This window comes from Peromyscus leucopus, chromosome 5 (assembly GCF_004664715.2).
Source record: "Peromyscus leucopus breed LL Stock chromosome 5, UCI_PerLeu_2.1, whole genome shotgun sequence".
NCBI lineage: Eukaryota > Metazoa > Chordata > Mammalia > Rodentia > Cricetidae > Peromyscus > Peromyscus leucopus.
Window position 1 is genome coordinate 133,750,714 of NC_051067.1, and position 24,812 is coordinate 133,775,525.

General features: G+C 41.9%; 1 protein-coding gene across 2 annotated transcripts in view; it reads left to right on the top strand.

Annotated features, from left to right (window-relative positions):
• Positions 1-24,812, top strand: part of Mpp7 (membrane palmitoylated protein 7) — a 219,718-nt gene that overhangs the window by 183,014 nt on the left and 11,892 nt on the right. For both annotated transcript variants that reach the window (XM_028873101.2, XM_028873116.2), the window contains 2 exons: positions 8,964-9,134; positions 20,495-20,575. In XM_028873101.2, the coding sequence (XP_028728934.1) occupies positions 8,964-9,134; positions 20,495-20,575 (252 nt within the window). The remainder of the gene's footprint in view (positions 1-8,963; positions 9,135-20,494; positions 20,576-24,812) is intronic.

The following is a 24,812-nucleotide window of genomic DNA, read 5'->3' on the forward strand; positions in this document are numbered from 1 at the left end:
CATTATAGGAATCTTGTTCTAATCAGTTCAGGAGGCGCTGCGCATCAAGCATGTGTGTTCTAACTCTTTGCTGCAAATGATTTCCTGCAGAGTTGAATTTTCGGTGCTTCTGTCCTTGCTGGAGCACACACTGCATTCTTTTAAAACAAGATCAGTTTTGGGACCTAGACTGCCCATTCTATTTAACCAAAGTATTTAGCCTAAAGTTAAATAATAAAACCAGAACTCCATGATAATACTTTTTAAAAAAAGTTGCTGTTTATCTCTCTGTGTCTATGTGCTTTTCTTAAGGCTGGCTCTTATTTCTCCCCATGGTTTCCTTGTGTTTAAGAACAGCTGATTTTATAAGTCGAGTGAAAATTCCCATGTAGTCCAGTGGTCGACTCACTTAGTAAGGTTGCTAGGCAGGGTAGTACAGCAGTGTTTAAATACACCACCGTGATGTTTTCCATGCGATAGAATTTGTGAAGAGAATATTTAGAAGCATTTCCCCCCAAAAAAGCAATACAGGTTCATTCTTGAACAGGAAAGAAATCTGCAGAATCTCAGTGAGTCTGGACTGTTGCTTGGAAATATTTGTTTCCTGACAGAAACTATCCTTGCTTGGGGAATTTTTGGTTGTAAGGATAGTCTCAAGCTAAGAAAAAAAAATACTAAAGTTTCAAATCCAATTTTTCCCTCTGTCTGGAGCTGCAGTTTTATATGTGCATACTGTATTTTGTCATAATTTTGAAAGCATAAGTAAGAACTCATTTCTTTATTAGCTGCTTGGCAGAAAGTTAAATTCTCATACAGTTTCTCTGTTATGTGTGTGTGGAGGGGGTGATATTTTGGTGTACTTAAGTTGTTTATTGTTTAAGTTGAACAATAAATTTTGGGTGTTAGTGTGATTGGGAAATCTTAAAGTAGGAGTTATTTTTCCCTTGGAAATTGCACTTCATATCTTAGTTTAGCTTCTAGGGTTGTAACGGGGACTTTGAGTTTCTGTTTTATTTTTAGCTTGAAATGAGCTGGATGGTTCAAGGACCACTGTGATTTGTACACAACTCACTACAAAAGAAGCTCTGAACCTGTACCATGCTGGAGGCAGGTTCTCTCCTAATTTGTCCAAAAAAAAAAAAAAAACAACAACAACAAAAAAAACCAAAAACCAAAAAACTCTCCTCTTGACCCTGTTCAATAAAAACTCACAGTATGTGGAGCTTACTATAATCATGGCATCGTTCTTTCTTTATTGATTTTCCCTGCACTGTGAGATGCCTGGAGGGCTCACACATCCAGGCTTTTTAGATCTTATTGATGTCCACACTTCTTTATTCATACTTTTCTGTGCAGTTCAAACCTCCACCCACCAAGCTTGCTGCTTGTCACTTTAAGATATGCTTGCCTGTCATTCATCATCTCTGGAATAATATTTAATTGACCGATTACTGAAGTCATGTGATCACGTGGGCATCTTTTTATCAGTGATCCGAATGGAAGTCACCTCTCTGCTGGGTCATCACGCCTGTGCCGATTTGCTAAGGGCACCAGCCTTACGGTCAGAATGTTTCTGAGGACATGCGCACTGCGTCCTTGTCAAGAACCTAATGTTGTAGAATGACTTGCAGCTGCTGAGCTTTTGTTAGTGTCCCCACGGGGTTTTAAAAATCTTCTTTAAACACTCCTTTAGAGTAAAATTTACTCTTTCTTATAATTTAGATACTAGGTAAATATTTGCATGGCTAAATTGTTCTGGTTTTTAAGATGCAGAAAAAAAGTTTTTTTTCCTATGATGTTTTTGGCGGTACTCCCAGTATATAAAAATGGGACCTGTATTTCAGTATATTTAAAATGGAGATAAAAGCTGTAAAATGCTTAGTTTTAGGTTCCTTTCAGGAAAAATTGAACATTTCGTTTTGACTGCGTCTGCATCACAATACTTTTTCATACATTAGGAGGTTGAGATGGGTTCTTCTAGAAGTCTTGGAGTTTTGAGGTACCCGTGACATATTTACGCTGCTGGGATTCAGGAAGATTTTGCTAAGATTTCTCTTTTTGTGCACGGAACATCTGTGAAATGTAATCCTATGGAAAGCTTGTTTAAACGTTAGCAGTGCACAGCGTCTGATGTTAGCGGCTGGGGATTGCTTGTGTAAAACAGTGGAAATCAGGTATTGAAACTGTCCTGTTGGACACATCACAGTTGATGACATGATGGCGGGATATTTATTTTCTTTGAGTAAACAGAAAGTCAAGGTACACATCCCTAGTGTCCACGTGTGACTCTGACGGTGTCAGTGGGATTTGCTCGGCCTGAAGGACTTCTGAGTTCATTATGAAGCTAGCATTTTAATGATATGTCATCCTAAAGGGCACAATTCTATATAAAAAAAAAAAACATAAAAATTAAAACATTAACTTTTCATTGAGTTTACTTGTGAGAGCAAAAGAATATGATAACTTCTGATTTTGTAATAAACTCCTTAGCTGTTTTATTCCATTTTGAGCTTTTGAAACAATGTGTTCCTTTTTGTCTTCACCCTTTTCTCTGATTCTCTGTCCTCTTGGTCTTAATTTTTTGTGCTCGGTTATGCTTTTATAGCATTCCATTGGTTTCACTTTCATTGTTTTCTTTGTATTTGTATTTATTAGCTATTTCCAACCATCATCTATATAGAAACTTGGTGTTTTGAGTAATCACTTCAGAATACAGCAGCCTGGAGCCTGCTTCTGAGATAGGGAGTGTACATTGTGTGTTTTGTTGACACACACACAATTATTTCTGCCTAGATCCAATTTCATTCGTGTGGTCATATACTATAAACTGTTTTGTTTTCCTATCAAATTGTAAAGTCACACAGAGTAGTGAGTTTGAATAATAAAGTAGTTACCAGAGTCCTCTCTGCCCAGAGCAGCCATTGTTTTTCTTTAAAGTATTTTCTTCTAGGTTTCTGTATTCATACCACTTTTTATAGCAGCAAAAAACAAAGCTCATCATGTTAAGTGCAATTATTATAACCTGTCTAGTTCTCCTAATTATTACATTACTTCTATGGTGCTGTATACTGTATAATTTTAATGATTTCAACCCTAATTCTCTGGGAGGTTATTTCACCATTTAACTATTTCCATATTTCTGTATCTCTGTTCCGTTTCTAGATTATTTTTACTGCTAAAATTAATATCAGTGTATGGTGTTGTGGAGTAGAGAGATGTGCTGTTTCCTACAATGTTAAAGCTTATTTTAGTAACAAATGTTTCTTAAATTCCACGCACAAGCTTTAAATTTGATAGTCTTGGCTACTGTGTTTTAAGGATGTAGTATGATGCAAGTTTTGAGAATGACCAAATTACAACTGAGTTTATTATTATTTTTGTATAAAAATGGTAAAAGTCAAACCAAAAAAAAAAAAAATGCCGGGCGGTGGTGGCGCACGCCTTTAATCCCAGCACTCAGGAGGCAGAGCCAGGCGGATCTCTGTGAGTTCGAGGCCAGCCTGGTCTCCAAAGCGAGTTCCAGGAAAGGCGCAAAGCTACACAGAGAAACCCTGTCTCGAGGAAAAAAAAAAAAATGGTAAAAGTCAAATCAGACATTCTAAGTCTTTCAAAGAATCCCAAGTTACAGTCAAGATCCCATGTTGTGCAAACTTATAAAACTTGTAAAGTTATTGTAAACTAATAAGTATATGAGAATAGCCTTTTGTGTCCCAGGAGGATGAGTAATTTCTTGAGGCCAGTAAAGTAACACAGTCTTATATTTTTCTACTTTACAACTTACTTTGAATAAAAAGGGACATAAATGCTTACTTAATTTGAAAAGAAAAAGAAAAAAACCTATTAGGAAAAACCTTTTAATCCATAAGTTAAACTGATGCTTTTCTTTGATAGTTTCTTCCTGTTAAATTGTAGCAGGGCTGTCGAATTGTAGCAGGGCTGTCGCTTTCCCTGTCCCACATCTGAAAGCAAGGTGGCATTTCTCACTTGATGTGTGATCTCATTTCATTGTGGAATACTTAAGCCAGGCTTTGCCTATCACTTTTTATGAAGGGGAAGGGCAGTTCACACACAACTCCCCTCCCAGAGTTGCTGAGGAGACTGAATAAATTAACCCACATCAGGTGCTTTGAGCAGTGCCTGTCCCCTGGTAAGTTCTCAGTAAACCTCCACTGAGAGTGTGTTTTGGTGACTGTCCCCTGGTAAGTTCTCAGTAAACCTCCACTGAGAGTGTGTTTTGGTGCCGACACTGACTGGTGAAGGAGTTCAGCTCAGATTAAGAATCCCCCCTTTTTTTCTGTCATGACCGAAACAGTGTGAAGCCTCTGCATATTTGTCTCAACATGAAGTTGTGTAGGGTCCTTCTCCTTCAGGATTATTTTAGAACCATTGGTTAATTATTTAGAAAAGTGGAAAGTTACAGCCACACTTCACAGGCTTGACATCATGATTAATCTGAGTGATTCCAGATGGGATTTAAAAAAAAAAAAACAATGAAGTATAAAGCCATGAATCCCATTTCTTAAAATTCAGAAGAATGTCGGAGAATATTTATCAGACATAAGAAGAGCAGAGAGTCCTTAAAACGGGGAGAAATCAAAAGCAAAGTTACAGATTCCAGCACACAAACGATTTAGGATTTCTTTAACATCAATTCAACATTAGGGTGAACACCTCTGGGCAGAGGCTTCATCGGCTTGCTGACATTTACATGTATGTATGTATGATGATGAAGGGCTGACTGGGGGGACTTGATCAGTGGGCACTCACCATCAATGACAGAGAAACGAGAGCCATAAAGAGCAACGATATGGAAATGTTCCATCCCACCGCCACCTTAAATGCCAGTGATGTCCAGCTTTACACTGGCCACGTCACTGAAGGACTGGAAGAAGTGATGGGAAGCTGTGGTGGGAGACTGTTAAATAAGCAGTTGCCAGCAGGCCTTGTTATTAGCCCGTCGGAGGAGTCCCGGGCAAGAAGAGCCTCCTCCCTTCCAGCAACACAGCCTCATGAAATCATTGGCGACGCATACAGCTGGACCAGGGATATGGAGTAGCTGTTTCGGAGAACAAGCAGCTTTCTTTATAGTCACCCCTGCATGGTTAATGTCTTTAAGCAGCCGGTAGAGTGAGATGATGCATTGGCAGGTTACTGTGAACTGTCACTCCTGCAAAGTCTTAGATAAGCCTTGTCTCGCAGCTGCTCCTTCCTCGGATGTCACTTTCCTATTGTAATAAAACCCGTTGTTCCTTTCAAAGACACAGATTTCTAGCAGCTGTGGATAAGCTTCCCTGGAAACAAACCTGTCCATAAAAACGTTGAGCCCATTATAAATTACAAAAATATGAACTATAAGGAAAATACATTTCATGGGAAACTGTTCCTTACCCTGAATTCCTTGATAGAGTTCCTCTCCCTCCTCTCCCAGAGCCGCCCTGCTGAGCAGCGCCGCTGACCGCTAGCTGATGAGATGCCCTGTTACCACAGTCATCTGAGAGGAACCCCTGCTTCCTTGCAGTTAGCTCATTTTAATAAGAGAACCAAGAAAATTCCAAAGTCAAGAAGTTCTTAACCAACCCCCTTACCTTGATACAGTGATTTCCCTGTAGACTCAGCCATGGGGCACAGACAGGCACGTCGTGTATTTCCAACTGGAGTGAGAAATCACAAGCGGTGGAGGGACAGATTCTAGGAAAATTGTGTGTGTGTGTGTGAGTGTGTGTGTGTGTGTGTGTGTGTGTGTGTGTGTGTGTGTTTTGGTTTGGGTATTTGGATGTGAGTATGTATCTGAATGTGTGTTGGTTCGGTTTGGAGTTTTGCCTGAAAAAAAAGATTACAATAACAAAGTTAGATTTCACAGCTTGCTAACTGTTGATTGTGAGCTGAGAATTTTTCTTGCTGTTTTCTTTGCATGTATATGTTAACAGATGTGTGTAGGTATGTATATGCATATGAGTATATGTACGTAAAGTGGCTGTGTAAATAATAATATACCTTTATGATGTGGAGAAGTAATTAAAAAAAATTCTAAGACTGGAGAGAAAAATGCTCTTAAAAATTAAGTTTGGCAACAAAAACTACATGTATTTCTAGAAAAGAATGTTTAAAAAAGAATAGTACATACTAAGCCTTTCTACTGTGATTCTTTAAAATGACTAGTCAATACAGCATTTAAAATAATTGTTTATGAATTGTAGTGCTGGAGATAGGGAACCCAAAGCCTCATAAAAGCCACATGCTCTACTACACAGTGACACCCCAGCCCTAATTCACGTATTTAAATCTGGCTTTCATTTTACTATTTTGCCCTCTTTTACAAGAGTCCATTTAAAACTGATTAATGAGCCTTCAGATGTACTTTTCTCCTTTTTGAGAGAGTCTGTGCTGTGGGAATCCACATGCTTGCCCTAAAGGCCCGGTCAGATACTGGGAGACACACACTCCAGTATGGATCTGTAAGAGACATGCAGAAGTCTTTGCTGTGGGCCAAGTCTGTGAATAGCCTATCCTTCACCATCGGGGGGTGAGGGGGAGATGCAGCTGTTATCTGTGTTTTAAGCTTCAGAAAATGAGCCTTACATAAGATTCCTGGAACTGCAGAGACACACGGCCGGTATGGCAGGGCAGCTCTGCCAGTCTATGTCCCTCACTTTCCAATTCCAGCCTTTTTGGATCTCCTGCTCTCCAGAACTCTGTGACGACCTGCTCTTCAGAACTCCATGGCCATCCGCTTTCCAGAACTCCATGGGCACCTGCTCTCTAGAACTCCGTGGCCACTTGCTCTCTAGCCATCTGCCTTCCAGAACTCTGTGGCTACCTGGCCACTTTTCTGCCTGACCACTGTTTTGTGTTTTGTAAAGGGAGTTTCTTGGGCAAGGCTCTTCCAGGACATGACTTCTGACAAGCTGAGGGTGTGGCTGAAAATCAGGGCAACAGTCACTGGCCTATGCTCTCTGATGTCCCGCTAGCTCTAAGACCCGTGCTGGACAGAGTCCCACCCAACTTCAGGTCTGGTGTAAAGTCCCCACACATCCTGCTTTCTTGATTGAAACCTACAAAGGTAAAACACAGTGTGAGTGGGTCTGTCGTTGGTGCTGCCATCTTTTAAAATTAAATCTGGCAAATTCTTAAGAACCTGTTCTATGTGAAGCATGGCAGAGCAGGTGCCCCCGCTCATCCTGTGGAGCACGATCCCTATGTTCTTCATAGTGTCACTTTAGAAATCTGATTGCCTCCTCCCCTCCCCGGCTCTCACTTTCCTGTTTATAGTGGGAGTAAAAAAAAAAAAAAAAAAAAACATCAGTGAGGTGTAAAGACCCAACTAGGTAAGCAGTTCCTCCGAAGTCAGGGTTTAGTTATAATATGCAAGTTGGAATTTTCTCCAGTTTTAGCCTTGGGACTTCATTTGTGTTGGCTGGTCCTTGTACCCAAAATTTATAGTGACTTCCATACCAGAAAGAACTGCGAAGGGATTGAGCTTGTGGGAACTGCAGTTCGAACTCTGAAACACCAGCATCCCACCTCTTTCAGCCAGAATAACCGGTCACAAACCTTGTCACTTATGACAGTTGGGGACACAGATAAGTAGATTCTGCCAGCTTAGGCGGAGACTCTGGTCGAGCTCACTGTGCTAACACCAGGCACATGGTAAGCATTCGGTTCCCTGTGGCATGCTGTTGGGAAGGTGGGGCTGGGGAATGGATACTTGGAGGACCAGGTTCTTGGCAATTCCTCAGTGTCCTGGGAATAGAGACGAGGGTCATATGCAGCTTTTCCCTTGAGCCCCTCACAGAATGCTGGATTCTCTCCCATGTGGCTTTAGAATTTATATGTTTTCCCCTACTGGGGCCAGGGGGGCAGCTGCCCTCTGCCTCAACTTAAATTTCACTCTTTCTGTGAGACACCAGTGGGTTTCAGGACTGGTCCCGTTCATGCCTCTTTACCTCTGAGGGAGCTATGGTGAGACTTCCTTGTATGAAGCCCTTTGTAAGTACCCTTTCCTCTCAAATAACCTAGGGTCGCCTCAAAACCAGAGTTAGCTTTAGAAAGTCACAGAATAACTTTTATTAATCCATTCATTCTTTGCTGATTTAAATTTTTCTTGTTAAAATGTAAGTTCACACTGTCCATTGCAAAAGTATTTGCTGATTTTCCTTTTATTAACCTGACTCCATAAGGTATATCAGGTAATTCCACATTTACTCATTGGTTGTTTTTTTTTCTTTTTTTGAGACTTGGTTTCATGTAGCCCAGGCTGACCTCAACCTCACTATGTAGCCAAGGATGACCCTGAACTTCTGGCCCTCCTGCCTCTACCTCCTGTGTGCTGGAGTCACACGTGTGTAGCACAGAGCCCGTTTTGTGCAGTGCCATGCTGTGCGGCATCGGCCCAGGGCATCTGCATGCCAGGCAAGTACTCAACCAGCTGAGCTTCATTCCCAGCCTCTACTGCTGTTACTTCAGCATCACCTTTCTTTTTCCTTTCCTTCCTCAAACCCAGGGGAAGCATTGTTCACTTCCTAGGGAGTCTCCAAAATTCATACATACATGGCTGTTTCATTTTTGTTCCTTGTCAAAGAACTCTGAAGTATTCTACTTACCCAATTTATTACTTTTTATTTTTAATTTTTATTATCTTTTGTTTATTTCATGTGTGTGTGGATATGTGTGGATGTGCACGTGCCGTAGCCTGCCTGTCGAGGTCAGAGGGCAGTTGAGCGAGTCAGTTCTCTCACGTTACTCTGCAGATTCTAGAGCTGGAACTTGGTTCGGCAGACAGGCTCACCAGCCCTCAATATTCTTTGTAAAGCCAAATATATCTTTGCACATTTACAGGATAGTTGAGTTTTATCTTATATTGTGGAGCTGATATGGAAGGAGTTTAATATTTGGCTTGGGAGATTTTAATTTGAATTTAAATTAATTTTAGTTTGAAATACACTAAACAGTTTCATATATGTCTATTTTTTTTTTTTTACTTGTAGCTGGTTTTAGAAGAAGTTTCCGTCTTAGCAGAAAAGATAAGAAAACAAACAAGTCTATGTATGAATGTAAGAAGAGTGACCAGTACGACACGGCGGATGTGCCCACCTATGAAGAAGTGACGCCGTATCGGCGTCAGGCCCATGAGAAGTACAGGCTTGTTGTCCTGGTTGGTGAGTGTGCATCTTGTGTGTAATCCTGAGCAAATAAGGAAAACACTGAGAACTGAAATTGGAAGTTGATTGTAGTTGAAGTTTTCAGGTTAAAATTCCCCACATCTGGAATACCTTGCTTAGTCTCCAAAGCAAAGTGTTTGGCTATGTTTCTGTCTTGTGGTGATGCTTTGGAGACATACCTCAGGAATAGACCGGTGTGCTTGTGGAGCCTCTGTGGGAGACAGGTTAGCAAATGCACTGTAGCACAAGAGCACTGGATATTTATGTATTTGTCAATGAATATTTGAATGTTTGTTAATGAAAATTTGAATATTTGTCAATGATGCTCTTTTCAATTCATTTTGAGGCAATAGCCACGGTGTCAGCTTCCTATACCAGTTAGTCCATTATGAAATAAGTCTCTGTAGCAGAGCCCCAGGAGGTTTCAAACCATTTACACGTATGTGGAGGAGTATGTGACTCAGAAGTAGGGTACCGCCTAGCATTGGCTTCCATCCCCAATGCTGTACAATGTGAGGTTCGGGCGGATCATTTCTACAGGGGTTGCTTTGACTCACATTAACCTTCTAGCCAGTGTCTTGTCCAGCCTTCACGGACATGACCCACCATGATCTTATGTTCCTCCACCCCCTTCCCTTCCCTTGTTTCTTTTAAAATGTGGCGAGAGCTATGTCAGCTTCCAGGATTGAAGCCAATGGTTTTGCAAAACTTTGGGGGTAGAGGAGCATAGTGTCTCTTGTTAATTCTTACATTGTAAACTTAGGACAACAGTTTGGGCAATGAGAATAAATGGAAGGGTGAGGAATCAGCCACTTTAGTAAGGAGAGATCCTCTCTAAGTTTGTTACATGTTAATTGAGACTGGTTGATTTGGAGGAAGGACTATGGTTTTCTCACACCAAATGGCACTGGAGTTGATCACTAACCTGGCAGATATTGAAATTATTTGCATTGTTCAGAAACACACGATTGCAAACTTCAAAGGAGATTCAAATTTTCCTTCTCAGTGAGGCCTACCTTTTGGTAGCCACGGCCACACCTGAATGGAGAGTTTCATACATGTTACTGTTTCCCACAAGTGCTCAAACACTCCAGATTCCAGTCCATATAACACCCAGAGGTCTGGCTGGATCCTTTGGTCCTGAAAGGAGACTCCTTAAGGCCTCTAGCCTCCATCTCCTGGCCCACCGTCCCTGCTGTCTCTCCTCCCTGCTAGTACACATCCTTCCATTCCCATGACCTCTCCTCCTCAGCCCCAGGAGCCTTCCTTCCACGTGTGCCATGGAGTGATCTTGCTGTTGTAGCTTTGGTCTTTCCCGTGGGGACAAACGGAGGAAGAAGAAACTTTGCTGTTTTTATTCTCCTCTACGCACCGACCATGAAGCCCTCTCTGCCGGGCTGAGGGACAGTAGACAGTTGAGTGTATCATGAATGGAAGCCACAGAGCAAAGAAAGTCAAGGTGTGGAGGGTCCTGAAGATAGTTGATGGTTGTGGAAAAGAAATAGCCAACTCCTGGGCTCCTTCAGGATGCACAAGCAGAAGGAGCTTGTACATCCATTACACAGAGTACACCACCTTGGGCTTACCTTAGGAGAGGGTGAACCAGCAGAAGGATATCATGTTAGCCTCTGTCAGCAAAGCCAAATACTTGAGAGCATTAGCTAATAGAGATAAAAGGTTCGTTTTGGTTCACAATCTTCATTACCAAGATAATGCCACAAGTGGAGAAGCTCACAGCTGTCCCCAGGTAACAGATTATCATCCTGGCAAGGCACCCCAAAACACTGTGTACAATGACTTCTGCTGTATGCTACATCTGAAATATAAATTAATCTCAAGTGGTCATATGGCTTTGGGCCTGTGAGAGACAGCAGCACACCATGGCAGGAGGATTTGGTGGAGAAGAAGTGCTCATCTCAGCAACAGAGAGCGAAAAAGAGAAGAAAGGAGTCTCTGGAAGCACCCCCAACATTCTGCCTCAGTTTCCCTATCTGAGATGCAGAGACACTAAGAACTTTGCTAATCTAGCAAAGACTGAGACCTGCTCCTGGCAGCTGCTACTACGGTCTGTGTAAAACGCTGTTCTTGTATATATTATCTGAAATCTTTTTAAAATAAGCATGAAGTGTTCTAGTCTTAGATTCCTGCTGATTTGGAGCCTGGGCATTTGGATTGATGTTAAGTTAGATTATGTAGCAGCTGACCATCTGACAGAATCACGTGGGTATTGGATGTATGCTTTGGAAATTGTACCTTGTTGTGAGTTAACTGTTTTCTTTCATGGTTGCATGCTGAAGGCATATTTCCTTGACTTCCTTGACATGTGCAGGAGGATGGAATGAGAGAGTATTTATTTTTTTACTTCTTTTACTCTAACCCATGTCATCAAAGCCATGGAGAGTGACAGCCTGAGCCTAGAGAGTGTTGGGTCAGTACCACTGGGGAGGAACGGTATTTTCTCTCAATAGTGTTAGGGTGCAGTAATCTTAGACCCTGTGTTGAAGACATCAGAATAAAGCAAGTCGGTGCCATTCAAAACTACGGCATCTGAGAACTGTGAGACTTGACCAGAAATACTTGATTCTCTCTTCTTTGTGTAAGCGTGTTATTCCTGGGCCACATTTTAGTCACTGATACCTCAGTGATGGTTCTGTTAGATTCCTTCCTACGTTTAAAAATATTTCTTAAAAAGTGTTAGACCGAATGCTGGGGCACTTAGCACATTGTCCTATCCAATGTATTGTATTTCATCTTTAGTAAAACTTGATCTCTTTCAGAAGTGAAGTAATAAAGTTAGATGATGTATATGGGCTTGTGGGAGGAGCAGAGCTGTGGTGCTGAAAAGCCACGAAAGCCCTTTTTGTGGCTTAAGCCAAAATGAGGGCAAAAAATCATCTTGTAGATATTCAGACAATCTGTGACTTGTTCTGTCTGGTTATTCGGCATCAGGAGGAAACTAACAATAAATCTCTGTATATTTCCCATTTACAACGTGAGCACTAAGTACTATTTGGTCCTCCTTTGGGCTGAATCGTACATGTTGCCCAAGGCCTGCTGTGCAGAGGTGCTTTGACTAAATGGGCATTTGTAAGAGTATCATCGATTTCCCACAGAACGACAGATGTGGCACATAAAGCAGACTAGAAAATCACGTTCAGAACTGACTGTGAACGCTAGCATCCCCGCTGCTCTTGTGGAACTGTGCTTGAAACTTTGTAGGGTCTGCTCTGGAAGCATCTGTAGAGATACTCTAAAACCGAAAGTCACAATCAAATTTATGAGTGTGTGGTGGGTTTAAAATTATAATCCCATGTAGAGGAGACAAATATGATCTTTATGAGAATCACAGTTGGCTTTTTATGCCTATAGTCTATTTTAAATATTTATACTTGGGATTCGTTTCTGGCATAAGACACAGTTCTTTTCATTGAACTGGTTTTTAGTAAGCAGGCGCCGTCTGAACACCAGCCTCTCTAGGTTCCAACAGGAGCATTTGTCCTTGAGCTATCTACAGTCCAATGGGAGAAGATGAACCGAAAATCTATTCATAGTAACAAAATGATGGTGCTGATGGATATGGCCATTTGTAAGTGGTAAGTGGTAGTGGGTGACATGTGGTGCTGGTTAAGGGAATTTTGAGTATGGAACTAGAACAGAGTGGATTTTGAGTGAGATCCTGTTATCCCCAGTGAAAGGTCACCTTGAGAAGGGTTAGGAAGGAAGGAAGTCACCATTGACCTTTCAGTTGTATTGTGTTCTTGTCCCAGCTGGCAAGGAAGGGGGACGAGAACTTAGGCGGGTCCACACATCTGCTTTAGACTGACGTTCCTGCAGCAAACGTTCTGTTTTCTTCTTCTCCTCTGTTTTCATGTCATGTTTTGGCATTTGTTTTATGAGTTGTTGCCTCATTGAGAACACTCTTGTCTCATGAAAGTGACAGAGGAAGTGAGCTCTGACTTGAGTCTCCGTGAACGCAGCTCAACTTTGTGGAGTTTGATTTGTCATTCTCCAGCGCAGAACTGCAGCCACCCACTAACATGACCATCCCATGGACACGGATCAAATATAATAGCATGGCTGTTTTTATTTTATGCCGAGAGCAATAAAAGAGCATTGCTACAATATGATAAGTAGACACTTTATAGCATGTGTCTGATCCAAGAGATACCTAGGGGGTTGGTTGGATTTATCTTGCAGTAAATCAAATGAGTGAGCGTGGTGGTTTTTTTTTTTTTTTTTTTTTTTTTTTTTCAAGTAACAATGCAGTTTGGGTCCTATGGCAGACTCCAGTAATTCTGGTATTTTTCTCTGGATAATAAAGAATAACAAGTCTGGCCAAGTACGATAAAAAATGTCTGTAGGGAAATACGGAAGAATTTTTGTGTGAAGCAGAGTAAGTACTCTGGGGTTGGATACATCATAGAAGCCACATCCATGCCAGTAACTCTCTGTGTAATAGACTGTTTTTGGCTTGTCCCAAGATGTACAAAGAGCAAGAGAAAACATAAATAGCGCTTGGTCAGAGCAACACATGTCCTTCCAATATTCCACTTAATATTGGACGTAAATCCAAATATTAAAAAGAAGTATGTATAAACAAGAAGGATTTTTATCACGAATGTGTTACTGCAGTGGCTGCATGTGTAGTTTGTCCGTCCCTGTTGACTTATCTTTCTCTGTTTAGTTACTTTGCTAATAGATTGTTAATATGCTAAGTCTTTCATCTGTAAGGCACCACCTATATTTAAATTATTAAATTCAATCTGATACTCATCAGCCTTAAGAAACACTATACACAGGGGCTGGGGGCTGCTTGGTGGATAAAGCACTTGCTAAGCTTGAGAGCTGAAGTTCAGATCCCCAGCACTCACCTAAAAGCTGGGTGGACTTGGTGGTCTTCCTATAACCTAGCACTTGAGGCAGAGATGGGGAATCCCTGGGGTAGCTGAGTAGCTACACTAGCAAGATTGGAAGCTCTGGGTTCAGTGAGAGACCCTGCCTCGAAAAATAAAGTGGAAAGTGATCGAAAAAGATGCTCGCATCAACCTCTGGGTTCTCTCTGTCTCTGTCTCTGTCTCTCTCTCTCACACACACAAAGAAACACTATGCTAATATTCTATGCATCTTGTGTTCTTCCTTAGACTGTGAGACATATGTGTGTATATATATATATATATATGTATACAATATTTCACTAATTGCAATAAAAACTATTTGCACCATAAAAGTACATCATATTTATTATAAATATTCATTCTGAAATAGCACTGCCACATAAATAAGGAGATAGTTGAAACCCCAGTGTGCAGTGAATGATGAAGGTGTAGTCTTGCAGTTCTGTGCTCCGATGAGAACATATTGCCGGTGCATTCTTGCAGGATACTTTATCTGTTTTCACAGCATCACTCCAGGCTCTGGCATCATGACCTATCTTGATTCTTTATTCCTTTAGCATTTTTTTTTTTTTGGCTGGATGTGACTGTTTCTGATTCACAGTATAGATCTTTCTTGAGACCCTGTTACAGAGTGAAAACCATGTCAGCCCTGAGTTAGTTTTGAATGTGTACTATGCTAACATTCGGATACAAAATTAGCCATATGCAATGTCCATTACAGGTGATAAGCATACGAGCCAGGTATGATGCCAATGCCTGTGTACCCAGAACTCTAGAAGCAGAGGCAGCCAGATCACAAGTTTGAGACCAGTTCAGGCTGCACAGTGAGAGCCTCAAAACCATGAACCAGAAATGAAAAATCCTTGAGCATGTTTATGAAAGAAAAAGATGAAAACCTGAAGCCAGGGTGGTGAAGCATGAGGTTTACAGACTTGGGGATATCAGAGAAGAGGTGTCACATTCATGGGGCATTCTTACACATTCATCTTCAATAATCTTAGCTTTCAGGGGCCTCAGGAGGGTCTTGATGCCAAAGCCAACTGGATTACACAATAAGACCCTGTCTTGGAAAACAAACGAACACAAAAAATTAGGGGAGGACTTTTTCTATCATTTTATTGATACTGTACAGATCAGCCTTTCTTTGGCTAAAATGAATTAGCTTTTTAAAACAAAATCACTTTTTTGCCTGTTTTCATTAAGGTAGAATAATTAAGTATGTTTTTCCAAAGATTTCTAATGTGGGTCTAATGTACATAGTGCCTTTTCTTCTTCCCAATATGATTTTCTAAGTTTTTATAAAATGCATTTTAAAAAATTTTGGCTAGATAGATTTATTTTTATGTGTGTGAGTGTTTTTTGCCTGCATATATGTCTGTGTACTACCTGTATACAGTGTCTTCAGAGGCTAGAAGAAGAGTTACAAATGGTTGTGAGCTACCATGTGGGTGCTGAGACAAACCCAGGTCCTCCGGAAGTCCATCCAGCGCTCTTAACTGCTGAGCAGTCTCTCCAACCCATTTGTTTGCTCAGTATATGGGAACTGAATTTGGAGCATTAAGCATACTAGGCTAGTGATCCACCACTGAGCCCCATCCTAAGCCCTACGGAATGTTTTTAAAATGAAGCATATAATTAATTTACATTTGTTCTGTAAGTTTTCCTGGGGTGACATGAACATCTATTCACCCCGAGTAGGACATTGACAACACACCAAAGAAACAGCTCCATACAAGTCTAGCACATCAAACCAACTGACTTGTTGGGGTTACAAGGGCATGGGTGACTCCGGGTCAGCTGCGTCACTGGCAGGCCCACCCCAGCATGGACAGTGACTTACAAGAGCTGCATCCCCTGGAGCTCCCTACACAACTCGAGCAGTGCCACACAAGATTCTTCTCCTGGTGGAGTTACGTGCTGCTGCTATGTGACCCTGAGGGGGGGGGGCTGTGAATTGCACAACTTTCTTGGCTTCCTGGGGCTTCTCAGTTTCATGACAAACCCAAGTCCTGTGAACCTCCCTCCTTCCCCTACGAGAGACTGTTTCTATTAAGAATCAGCTGCAGAATGGCATTCCTGGCTTGACCATGAGCACTTTTCCTTTTTAAAATGAGAAAGAGCATCAACCTTAGTTTACCATTTCAATTCCAAATTAATAAGGTAAAGTTAATTCAGTGAGCTTGGGGGCTTTCCCTTGTGCATATCATTGTGTTTGATTTTCTGTAATTGTAAATGAAAAATACTGCAATAGATGCATCCAAGTTGCTCAGGTTTGGTATACACATAGGGTTATTTTAGCCTTCCTAGAGTGTCTTAGAGTATCTTCAGAATGTGTGTTGAGAGATGAGCAGATTTTATTGATACCATTTTTCTTAGCCACAAGGATAGACAATCACCGTTGAAAGTATGGGCACTAGGAAGGAGTAAACAAGCCCAGGACATTGGAAGCCTTCGCCATAGGCAGCGCAGAGCCTGACTTTGTGTTTCATCTACATTGCTTTGTAAGAGTGTAGGCGGTGTAGAGAAATGTAGACTTGTCAGTCACCGGAGCTTTGGAATAACCTGGGAGCCACATTCAAGTGTACCCTTTAGAAAAAGACCTGGCCTCTCATTGTCTTAGCTTTCTCCTCTGTAAAGTGAGGATAGTGACACTTTGGGAGATGTTTTGAAGGTTCCTAATGGCCTGTGTAACAGATCCCTGCCACATGAAGGCCTTTCCTATTAGAGATCCCATCAAAGCAGTCCTGTGAACTGAAGATCTTGAGCATAAACCTTGATCCACTTTATCATTAACAAGAACCACTGGGAACAAACTATAACGTCATATGACTGCACTTCACTGTGTGGGAAAGGTTCATGTACTGAAGAGCAGAGTGAATCTTCTTAGCAGAGGCACATGTATGAGTTAATCTGTTCATATCACTACAATGTCTGCACATAGATCACGTGTTCTAAATATAAAGAAGCCAACTAAAAGTGATGTGATTTCACCCCCCTCATGAATGGGGGTTATATGGCGCAGGTGTGAATGTGGGTTTCTGTTTCTGTTTTTGTTTTTTGGAGTCAATAAGAGGCTGGCATTCTTCCCCACACAGGTGCAAAATGAGCAGGAGCCCCACAAGGAAGTGTCCGATGAGCAGTTTTATAAGTGATTTGAAATTATATCCTTTGGGCTTTTTATGAGACTATGTCTACCTTTGCAGATTATGATCTAGAATAATCTAAATCTCAGGAGATTCAGACAACATCCTTTCCTCTAGTCATTCCTGGTGTGAGTGAGTGTAACTTCATGACTGGGTGGCTAGGATTGGTTTGTGAGGGTGAGGTCCATAGTTGTCACACGGGACTGAAAGTGAGTGTGACCAGAATTGAAGAGTGACATCCTGGGCTTGGCATAGCATTCCCTACTAAGCCAGACACCTAGTTTTTCTCCTGAGCTAAAATAAATCATTGGTTTTGGAGGCTGAGGGGTGTGTGTGTGTTCTGAGTTTGTTTGCTTGTGATTTGGGTAGTGCATGAAATAAAGAGAGTTCTGTTTCTCCTCAAAGAGTCTCTCATTCTAGGAAGAGCTTCAGGACTGAGACCTATGAAAAAACACGGATTTCCCACCATCTTCTTTCCTGGAGCAGGGCCCTCTATGTTCTAGTATTTGGCGTCCTTTGGGGGCATACGTAACTGGGTTCACTTCATCTGTACACGGAAGATACAATGGTATTCCATTGAAACACTCATTTCCTTTTTTTTTCAAGATTATATTCTTTATATTTTTGCACCTTATAGAATGCATAGCCTCCCTGTGGTTTCAGTCACACCGTCAGTAAGTGCCTGTCTGCTTGCTACTCGCCATAGAGATCTGTCTTCCTAGTCAGGTTTTGCCTTGTGGACATTCACACAGGAATCTCAGCTCTCTCCTCCTTAGTGAATTGTGAACCTTGACAGGATACAGGGAACTAAAGTTCCTTTCTAAAACTCCCTTCATAACTCACTGCTTTTGCTGAAGATTAAAAGTCACATTCAGGACGTGTCCTTGAATGTATGACCTGACCACCACATCCAGGTGACCTAGGTGCAAATGCCTTTTAACCTCAGCTCCCATGCCTGTAGTTCACTCCCGTTTTACCCCCATGATAGCACACATTGCGTGAAATGTAAACAAATGATCTGGGCCCTAAGGATGTGCCACACTGGGAGCACACCTGCCTGGCATATGTGAGACCCTGGGCTCTTGCTCCAGTAACACGAAACAGACACCTAAGTGCCTATAATTTGCCAGCTGTGGAAATAGTAGGTGAGTGAGGCAGGAGATGTCTTTGTATTCACGGACCTCACAGTCTGTTAGAGGATCAAGGCAAGTAAGCAAGCATGTGTAATTAGTGGGTTAGGTCCTTTGAAGTGGGAAAGTGTAGGAAACCCATGAACTTGGTACATAACCCAAAGTTAGGGGAGGGCTAGAAGCCAGCCTTCTGTGGTCTTGTATACACTTCCGTCACTTGGGTTCACATTCTCATGCTGCCCTTAGATCAAGCCTGGTCATCTGTATTATTTCACTTTGATTCACTTGACCTGCTGTCCTCCTGTCAGTGAAGGTTGCCTCCCTCTTTCTCATTATGACAGACACCTTTGTCACTACAGCAAAACACCTGAGCAGGCAGCTTAAAAGGAGTAAAGGTTGATCTGAGCTCATGGTTTCAGAGGGTCTAGCCGTGGTCAGCTGACTCCATTGCTTTGGGGCTCCTGGCAATGCGGAAGTGCCAGAGTGGAAGGGCTTTGGGGGTGCTGGGGAGGATGCTACTCATAGCATGGTGACCAAGAAGAAGAGAGAAACTGAGAAGGGCTCCAAGGTCAAGGTATGCCTTCTCACTTGGCTCCACCATTCAGCCATTGATCAAGTGGAGTCCTTATGATCCAGTCACATCAGCTGCCATCCAAGCTTTTAACATCACTTTAGGGAGAACACATCAGTAGCAGATCCATGACACTTCATGTTCCGGTAAACCTGGTCATGGTTTTTACCCAAATTATGGTGTCTGTCTGTACCCAGGGGCCTTGTTTCAGTTCTTGTTTGTACACGATGGCTCTTGAGCCCTTAAATCTGAACTCCTAAGTGGGTGCAGACATCTGACTTTGTTGCAAGTTTTTCTTCTGGTCATGCAAGTTACATTGTCATAAATTACATTCCTTTTTTTTCTTTGTTATGTTATTGCTAGGGAAGCCTATTAATCTGGAGAGGGGAACTGTATGCCCTAGTAAGTTATAGTAACAGTGAGCACCACTTGAGCATATCATTGAGTTCTCATGGAGTCTTAGAGAACAAAGGGGCATTGATGGAGAAACAGGCTCCGGACAACCATGAAGGGAAGGTAGGAGGCAGTAGTGGGACAGGGTGGGGGCTAGAAGTGCCACTGGGGAAGGAAAGCATGGTCCCCAGTCCTGCCCCTTTGCTTCCCTTCACTCACAGTGCCCGTTTGGCTGGCCTCAGCTCTGTGTGCCTGTAAGTCCATCACTATCCTTTCCCTGGGATCTTTCTGGCCCACAGATGACGAGAAAGGGGAGATAAAGGAATGCAAAGTCTGTATTCCTGTACTGTACTGAGTTCTCGACCCTTCTCCCAAGAAAGGGAGCTTTGTGACTCAGACTGAGGGTGTACTTGACCTTACCAGGGCAGGGTCACCTTCTCTGGTATCAGAGGAGGAGAAGTTTAGATAGGAGCAAGTGGGGACCTAGCTCAGGGCAGGCTGGCCTCGGGTAGGTGCTCTGTCTACTTTTCTCTACAGTTCATCCATAGACCTAACCACAAGCTGTCTGAGCTTTAAGATGGGGAAGGAATGCCAACCCTGAGGCTGATATCTTTATGACTTTTGATATCAGGCTAGTGTTCACAACCACCCTTTGGGTGGTTTTTATTTAGCCCTCATATCTTCACTGACTAGTCATTTTCATTAAATGCGATGTGTATCTGCCATCTTTCTTGGACACAGCACATGCCATTTGCCTTGCTCATCATATGTTCTGTGTCTGTGCATTTGGTTGATTTAAATGTGTAAGGCCTGTGGCAGCTTTCAGATGCTTAGGACTGTCTGAAATTCTGTAGGGTAGGATGTCATGACAGAGCTCAGCATGAACATGGCTTGCACATTTAAAATGCATAATTGAATTTGTATCCAAAATTAAGTCAAGGCCAATGATTTTCCTTTTATGAAAATCTAAAAATATTTTTAAATGAAGTGATCACTCAGTATGATTTGTAGGTGAATATATTTTAGGCTGTTGTATATGGATTACTTGGTAATAGCTAAGGTATCCTTGAGTATGTTTTATTTTAAGTTTTCTAGAATATAAATTATTCTGAAGTAACTCTAGAAACCCAGTTCTTTTAATGTGTACAGCTTAGCTAGAAATAGACCACTTGCTTGGAATGAAGGATTAGGCCCTTGTTCTCAATCTCTCTGCCTTCTTTTCCAGGTCCCGTTGGGGTCGGCCTGAATGAGCTGAAGCGGAAGCTGTTGATCAGTGACACGCAGCACTATGGTGTGACAGTGCCCCGTGAGTCCTCTAGTGCACACTGGTTCTCTGGGGACATTGGCAGTGGTTGTTAATGGCTTAGGGAGTTTGCACGGTGCTGGTTACTGTTCTCAACATTTCTCCTCTAGACCATCCTCATCCCTGAGCGGTACACAGTGACATCACATATGGAGAAGGAACAGGGGCACCAGAGACTCAAGGATTTCCCCCACACTCCACAGATTATTGATGGGTTACTTCTTTATTTCAGCTTACCTACTTGAGATTTTTATGGCGACTTTTAATGCATAGATGACACCAACCTATAGTTACAAATTATCTTCTAAATAAAAGTCTTACTGTTCTGTTCCCCCAGCTAAGTGCTAGTGTTTTCTAAAGTTTTTCACCAGTTTTATGATTAGAAAGACCAAACCACAGAGAGCCAGGGGAGACTTCTCATAGCACCAATGTTTCTTAATTACTTTTTATATGTAGTAATTGGCAGGTAGCATTTTAAGTAGGCTTTCCATAGCTTAATAGACCAAACATGGTAGGCTTCTTTTGGGTACACAGAATTAGATCTATTTTTATAAAAATGGTTTTCATATGCATTTTTACAAATGAAATATGATACTTGAAACATTTTGATCTCCAGAATAAATGCCATTTGACTACTTAATATGTTGATGTTAGAAAGCTGCCTGGAAGGCCAAATTGAAATGTTGGCTTTTTCAAGTGGTTTTAGTGCTGCATTTAAAAAAAATCATTTGTATATTGCCCTTAGCAATGTTCTCTAGTTTTGGAAGAGTTCAACTGTATTTTTAAATTATAGTGTTCTGCTACCTCCAGTTACTTCTTGTTACTACATTTTTCCAAATTACTGTTTGTAATCACTTTTAGCTGTAAGTAAGGGAACTTCTGGTTTTCAACAACCAAGATGAAAGTAAATATGTGGAATTCTGCAGGTTGGGTTTTTTTTTTTTCCCTCTTAATTCCCTCCTTTTACAGATGTTGAATTCCAATGTACAGATAATTAGAAAATTTTTACCAAACAATTGCTAACCTTATCAGGTGCATAATAGTGGGAGAAACCTAGAAGGTTCAAAATAGATTTGTCACTTTTCCTTCTATGTCATCCCCTTCATGTGTCCTGATTTCTAGAACCCCCATGCAGCATCGTAGAACAGATCACAGAGGAGGAACTTGGCTGAAAGGATGCTTCACTTGTGCTTGGAATCAGGTTTTATGACATCACTTCTCGAGTTAGTTACTTTTGTTCAGCCTCAGAGAGCAAAGGAATTGATTGCAACCTGGTGGGGAAGGCATGGCCGTGGTCATGTGTGGCTGAGACTATGCACTTGATAGAGAACCAGGAAGCATAGAGCAAGGCCAGAACTGGAGGCCAGCCTATACTTTCAAAGGCCTGTCCCTAGTAATCTACTTCCACTGGTCAGGCCCCACCCCTGAAGGCTCCAGAGCCTCCAAAAATGGTCCTGCCAGCTGTGGAACAGCAGACCATAGACTTATGGGGACACTTCATGTTCAAAGTACGACACTTCTCATTCTCTTCTTGTGTAGCACTGTCCTTTCAAACTGTTGCAGCCCAGTAAATAGAAAAACTTAGTTTCCTTTGAGGGTAAGTACTGTGTATCGGATACAGCCTGCTGTGATAGCTGCAGTGTTGTTGAGAATTCCCAAACAAAGCACTTGGGCCTCAGATTAACCAGACACTAAGATCCTCTCAAGACAGTATCAAGAAAGTTCCAGGGTTTGGACTTACCAAAAAGTCCCCCATTATAGTTACTTCCTGCTTAGATTTGGTTTTCCACATGTTAATGCCAAAGACTCCTATGTAGAGTGTTTCCCAGGCCTGGTAAGATCTCCCTCAGGCTCATAGGAGATGTACTAAGTTAGTTGTGTGTCTACAGCAAGTATCCCCACGTGATTTGTGGTGTCAGGCATGTACAGTTGGAGCAGCAGCTGAGTGTCCTAGTTAATTCGAGAGGAATATACTTGAAGATCAGATTTGCAATTTCAGATTGTATTGCTTTGCAAAATACTTTGAGCAGACCCTGGAATTTTAGAGAAAACTTCCTGTTTTGATGATAGTAGTATTCTCTTTGATGTATACTTCTGTAATGTTCTTTTCTGAAACATGTGGTAAATAGCCATTAGAGTCAGTAGATTATAAGAGATGTGGGGCCATGTAACTTCTGTGCATTGATGGGAACTCAAGTCAACACTTTAGATAACTAAGTACAATAAAACTACACAAATACCATAGGAGCCACGAATTTAATTTCACACCTAGTGGAAGAGAGTGTGCTGGCAACAAAAGACATGTGCTCTGATGCTCTTAGGAACATTTTTTATAAGTGTCCCAAGCTGAAAGCTACCCAGGTGCCACCAGTAATGAGCAGATAGGTAAATCACAGCTTATTTGCATGGATGCTAGAATGCCTGGGGATAGCACTCTACTATGACTTGAGTCCATCAAGAGTAGACTGAGGAAGAGTGATGCAGATCTTTGGGAGCACTGGAGTGTCTCAGCCCAGGTGTATGCGATCAGGGGAACTAGGGTGCCAGACGTTGAGTAGTCACCAGAAGACAACCTGAGTCAGTCGCTCTTGAGTTCATTGTCTGTCAGTGTTACTATAGACATAGACACATGGAAGTAAGCAAAGTGGAGAGGAGACAAATTTTATTAAAGAGAACCAAGAGAAAGTGAGAACATGGTTTTCGTTTGTTTGTTTGTTTTTATGAGGGAACTAGAGGAAACTCTGGAGACCCCAGAGAGGAAAAGCCACTGAGTTACTGCCCTAGAGCCTTTGGGCTTATAGCAGAAAATGGGCAAGAGTGAGGTGAGTCCTGTTAAAGTTGGCTAATTCTCTGAGTATGTCATGGGCCACGCCACTTAGGGAGCCCCACATAACTGTGCATGTTCCCTTGGTGCAACCCAGGGAGATGATAACACGCTATACCTGGGCTGCTGGCCCAATCAGGGTGATAACTCTCTTAGCTTATGTCTTTGGCTATCTGCTAGCCAGTAGCCCCTGCCAGCATTGCAGCTCACTGACCTTGCCAGGTCTTCTACACATTAGTTAAGCTATGCTGTCTTCTCATGTTTACGTGACCAGCTTGCAATGCCCGTATGGACCATTTTCCTTTACGGTCTCCAGGGAGTCAACTCTTACCACGGCTATCAAGATATACCTACAGTGGCTCGTGGTTGCCTCATATTGAGCTCCCTGCCTGCAGGATGATCTGGGACTGTCTTCTTTCTAGGACAAATAGGGACTTCTTAGAAGCTGATCATACCGTTTCCTCTGCTATAGATAGCTGCATTAGAAGCGAAGATATGCAGAAAGCTGACCTCTGTGTGCTTCTTGGTGGAGGCTCATGAGAGGGGCAGCCAGTGCCCCTGGTGAGAGTAACGTTGCTGTTTTCCCAGCTCCTGTCCTTCTTCATGTCAGGTCAGCTTGGTCATCTCATATCCAGCTGCAAAGCCCTCTTTACATTCCTTGGTGTTTCCAGTCCTACATTTTTAACCTGTGCTCCTTCTAAAGCTAGCAAGTGCTCTTGCTGTATCAGAAGAAAACAGGTCCAAAAGAGACTGCGTTAAGTGTGCAGCAACTGTAGTGTGTGCTGTTAGGAGAACCTGTGGAGATGGGCTAGGAAGGGAGCTCAAGGAAGAGGCTGGCAGTGCTCTGCTTCGTGTGAGAGCCCTGATCATATGGTTATGCTGATCTTTGGGATTTCATTAGTCTTTGTAATACACACACACACACACACACACACATAATATTGACACACATTCATAATAAGACTTGTATATAAACTTTCCTATATCCTAGTCTGGTTTTTAAATGTTAGATAGAACTCTTATAGTTCAACTAATTATAATTCATTGACTTTTGACTTCTTGGTTTCAATGCTGTGTTACAATTGTGTCAATATTACTGGAGGAAGCTGAGGGACCAGGGTGTGGCACCAGTCTGTGCTGTTTTTGTAACTACTTTCAAATATATCATTTTTCCACTTAAAACGGCAGTCACATGTTTTAGTAAAAGTACTCATCTTGGAAAATGTGTCCTTGTGCAATTTTATCATTTGGACTTAGTATAACTAAGCTGTCAAGAATGTCACCAGATAATCTGTGAGGCTACTGTCAAGTATGCATTCCATAATGCATGATGTCATCGTGCAGCATGTGACAGTACTTTAAAGGGATACTAAATCTAGTAAATGCTGTTATTCTTGGGCTCTAACAGCTAAAACA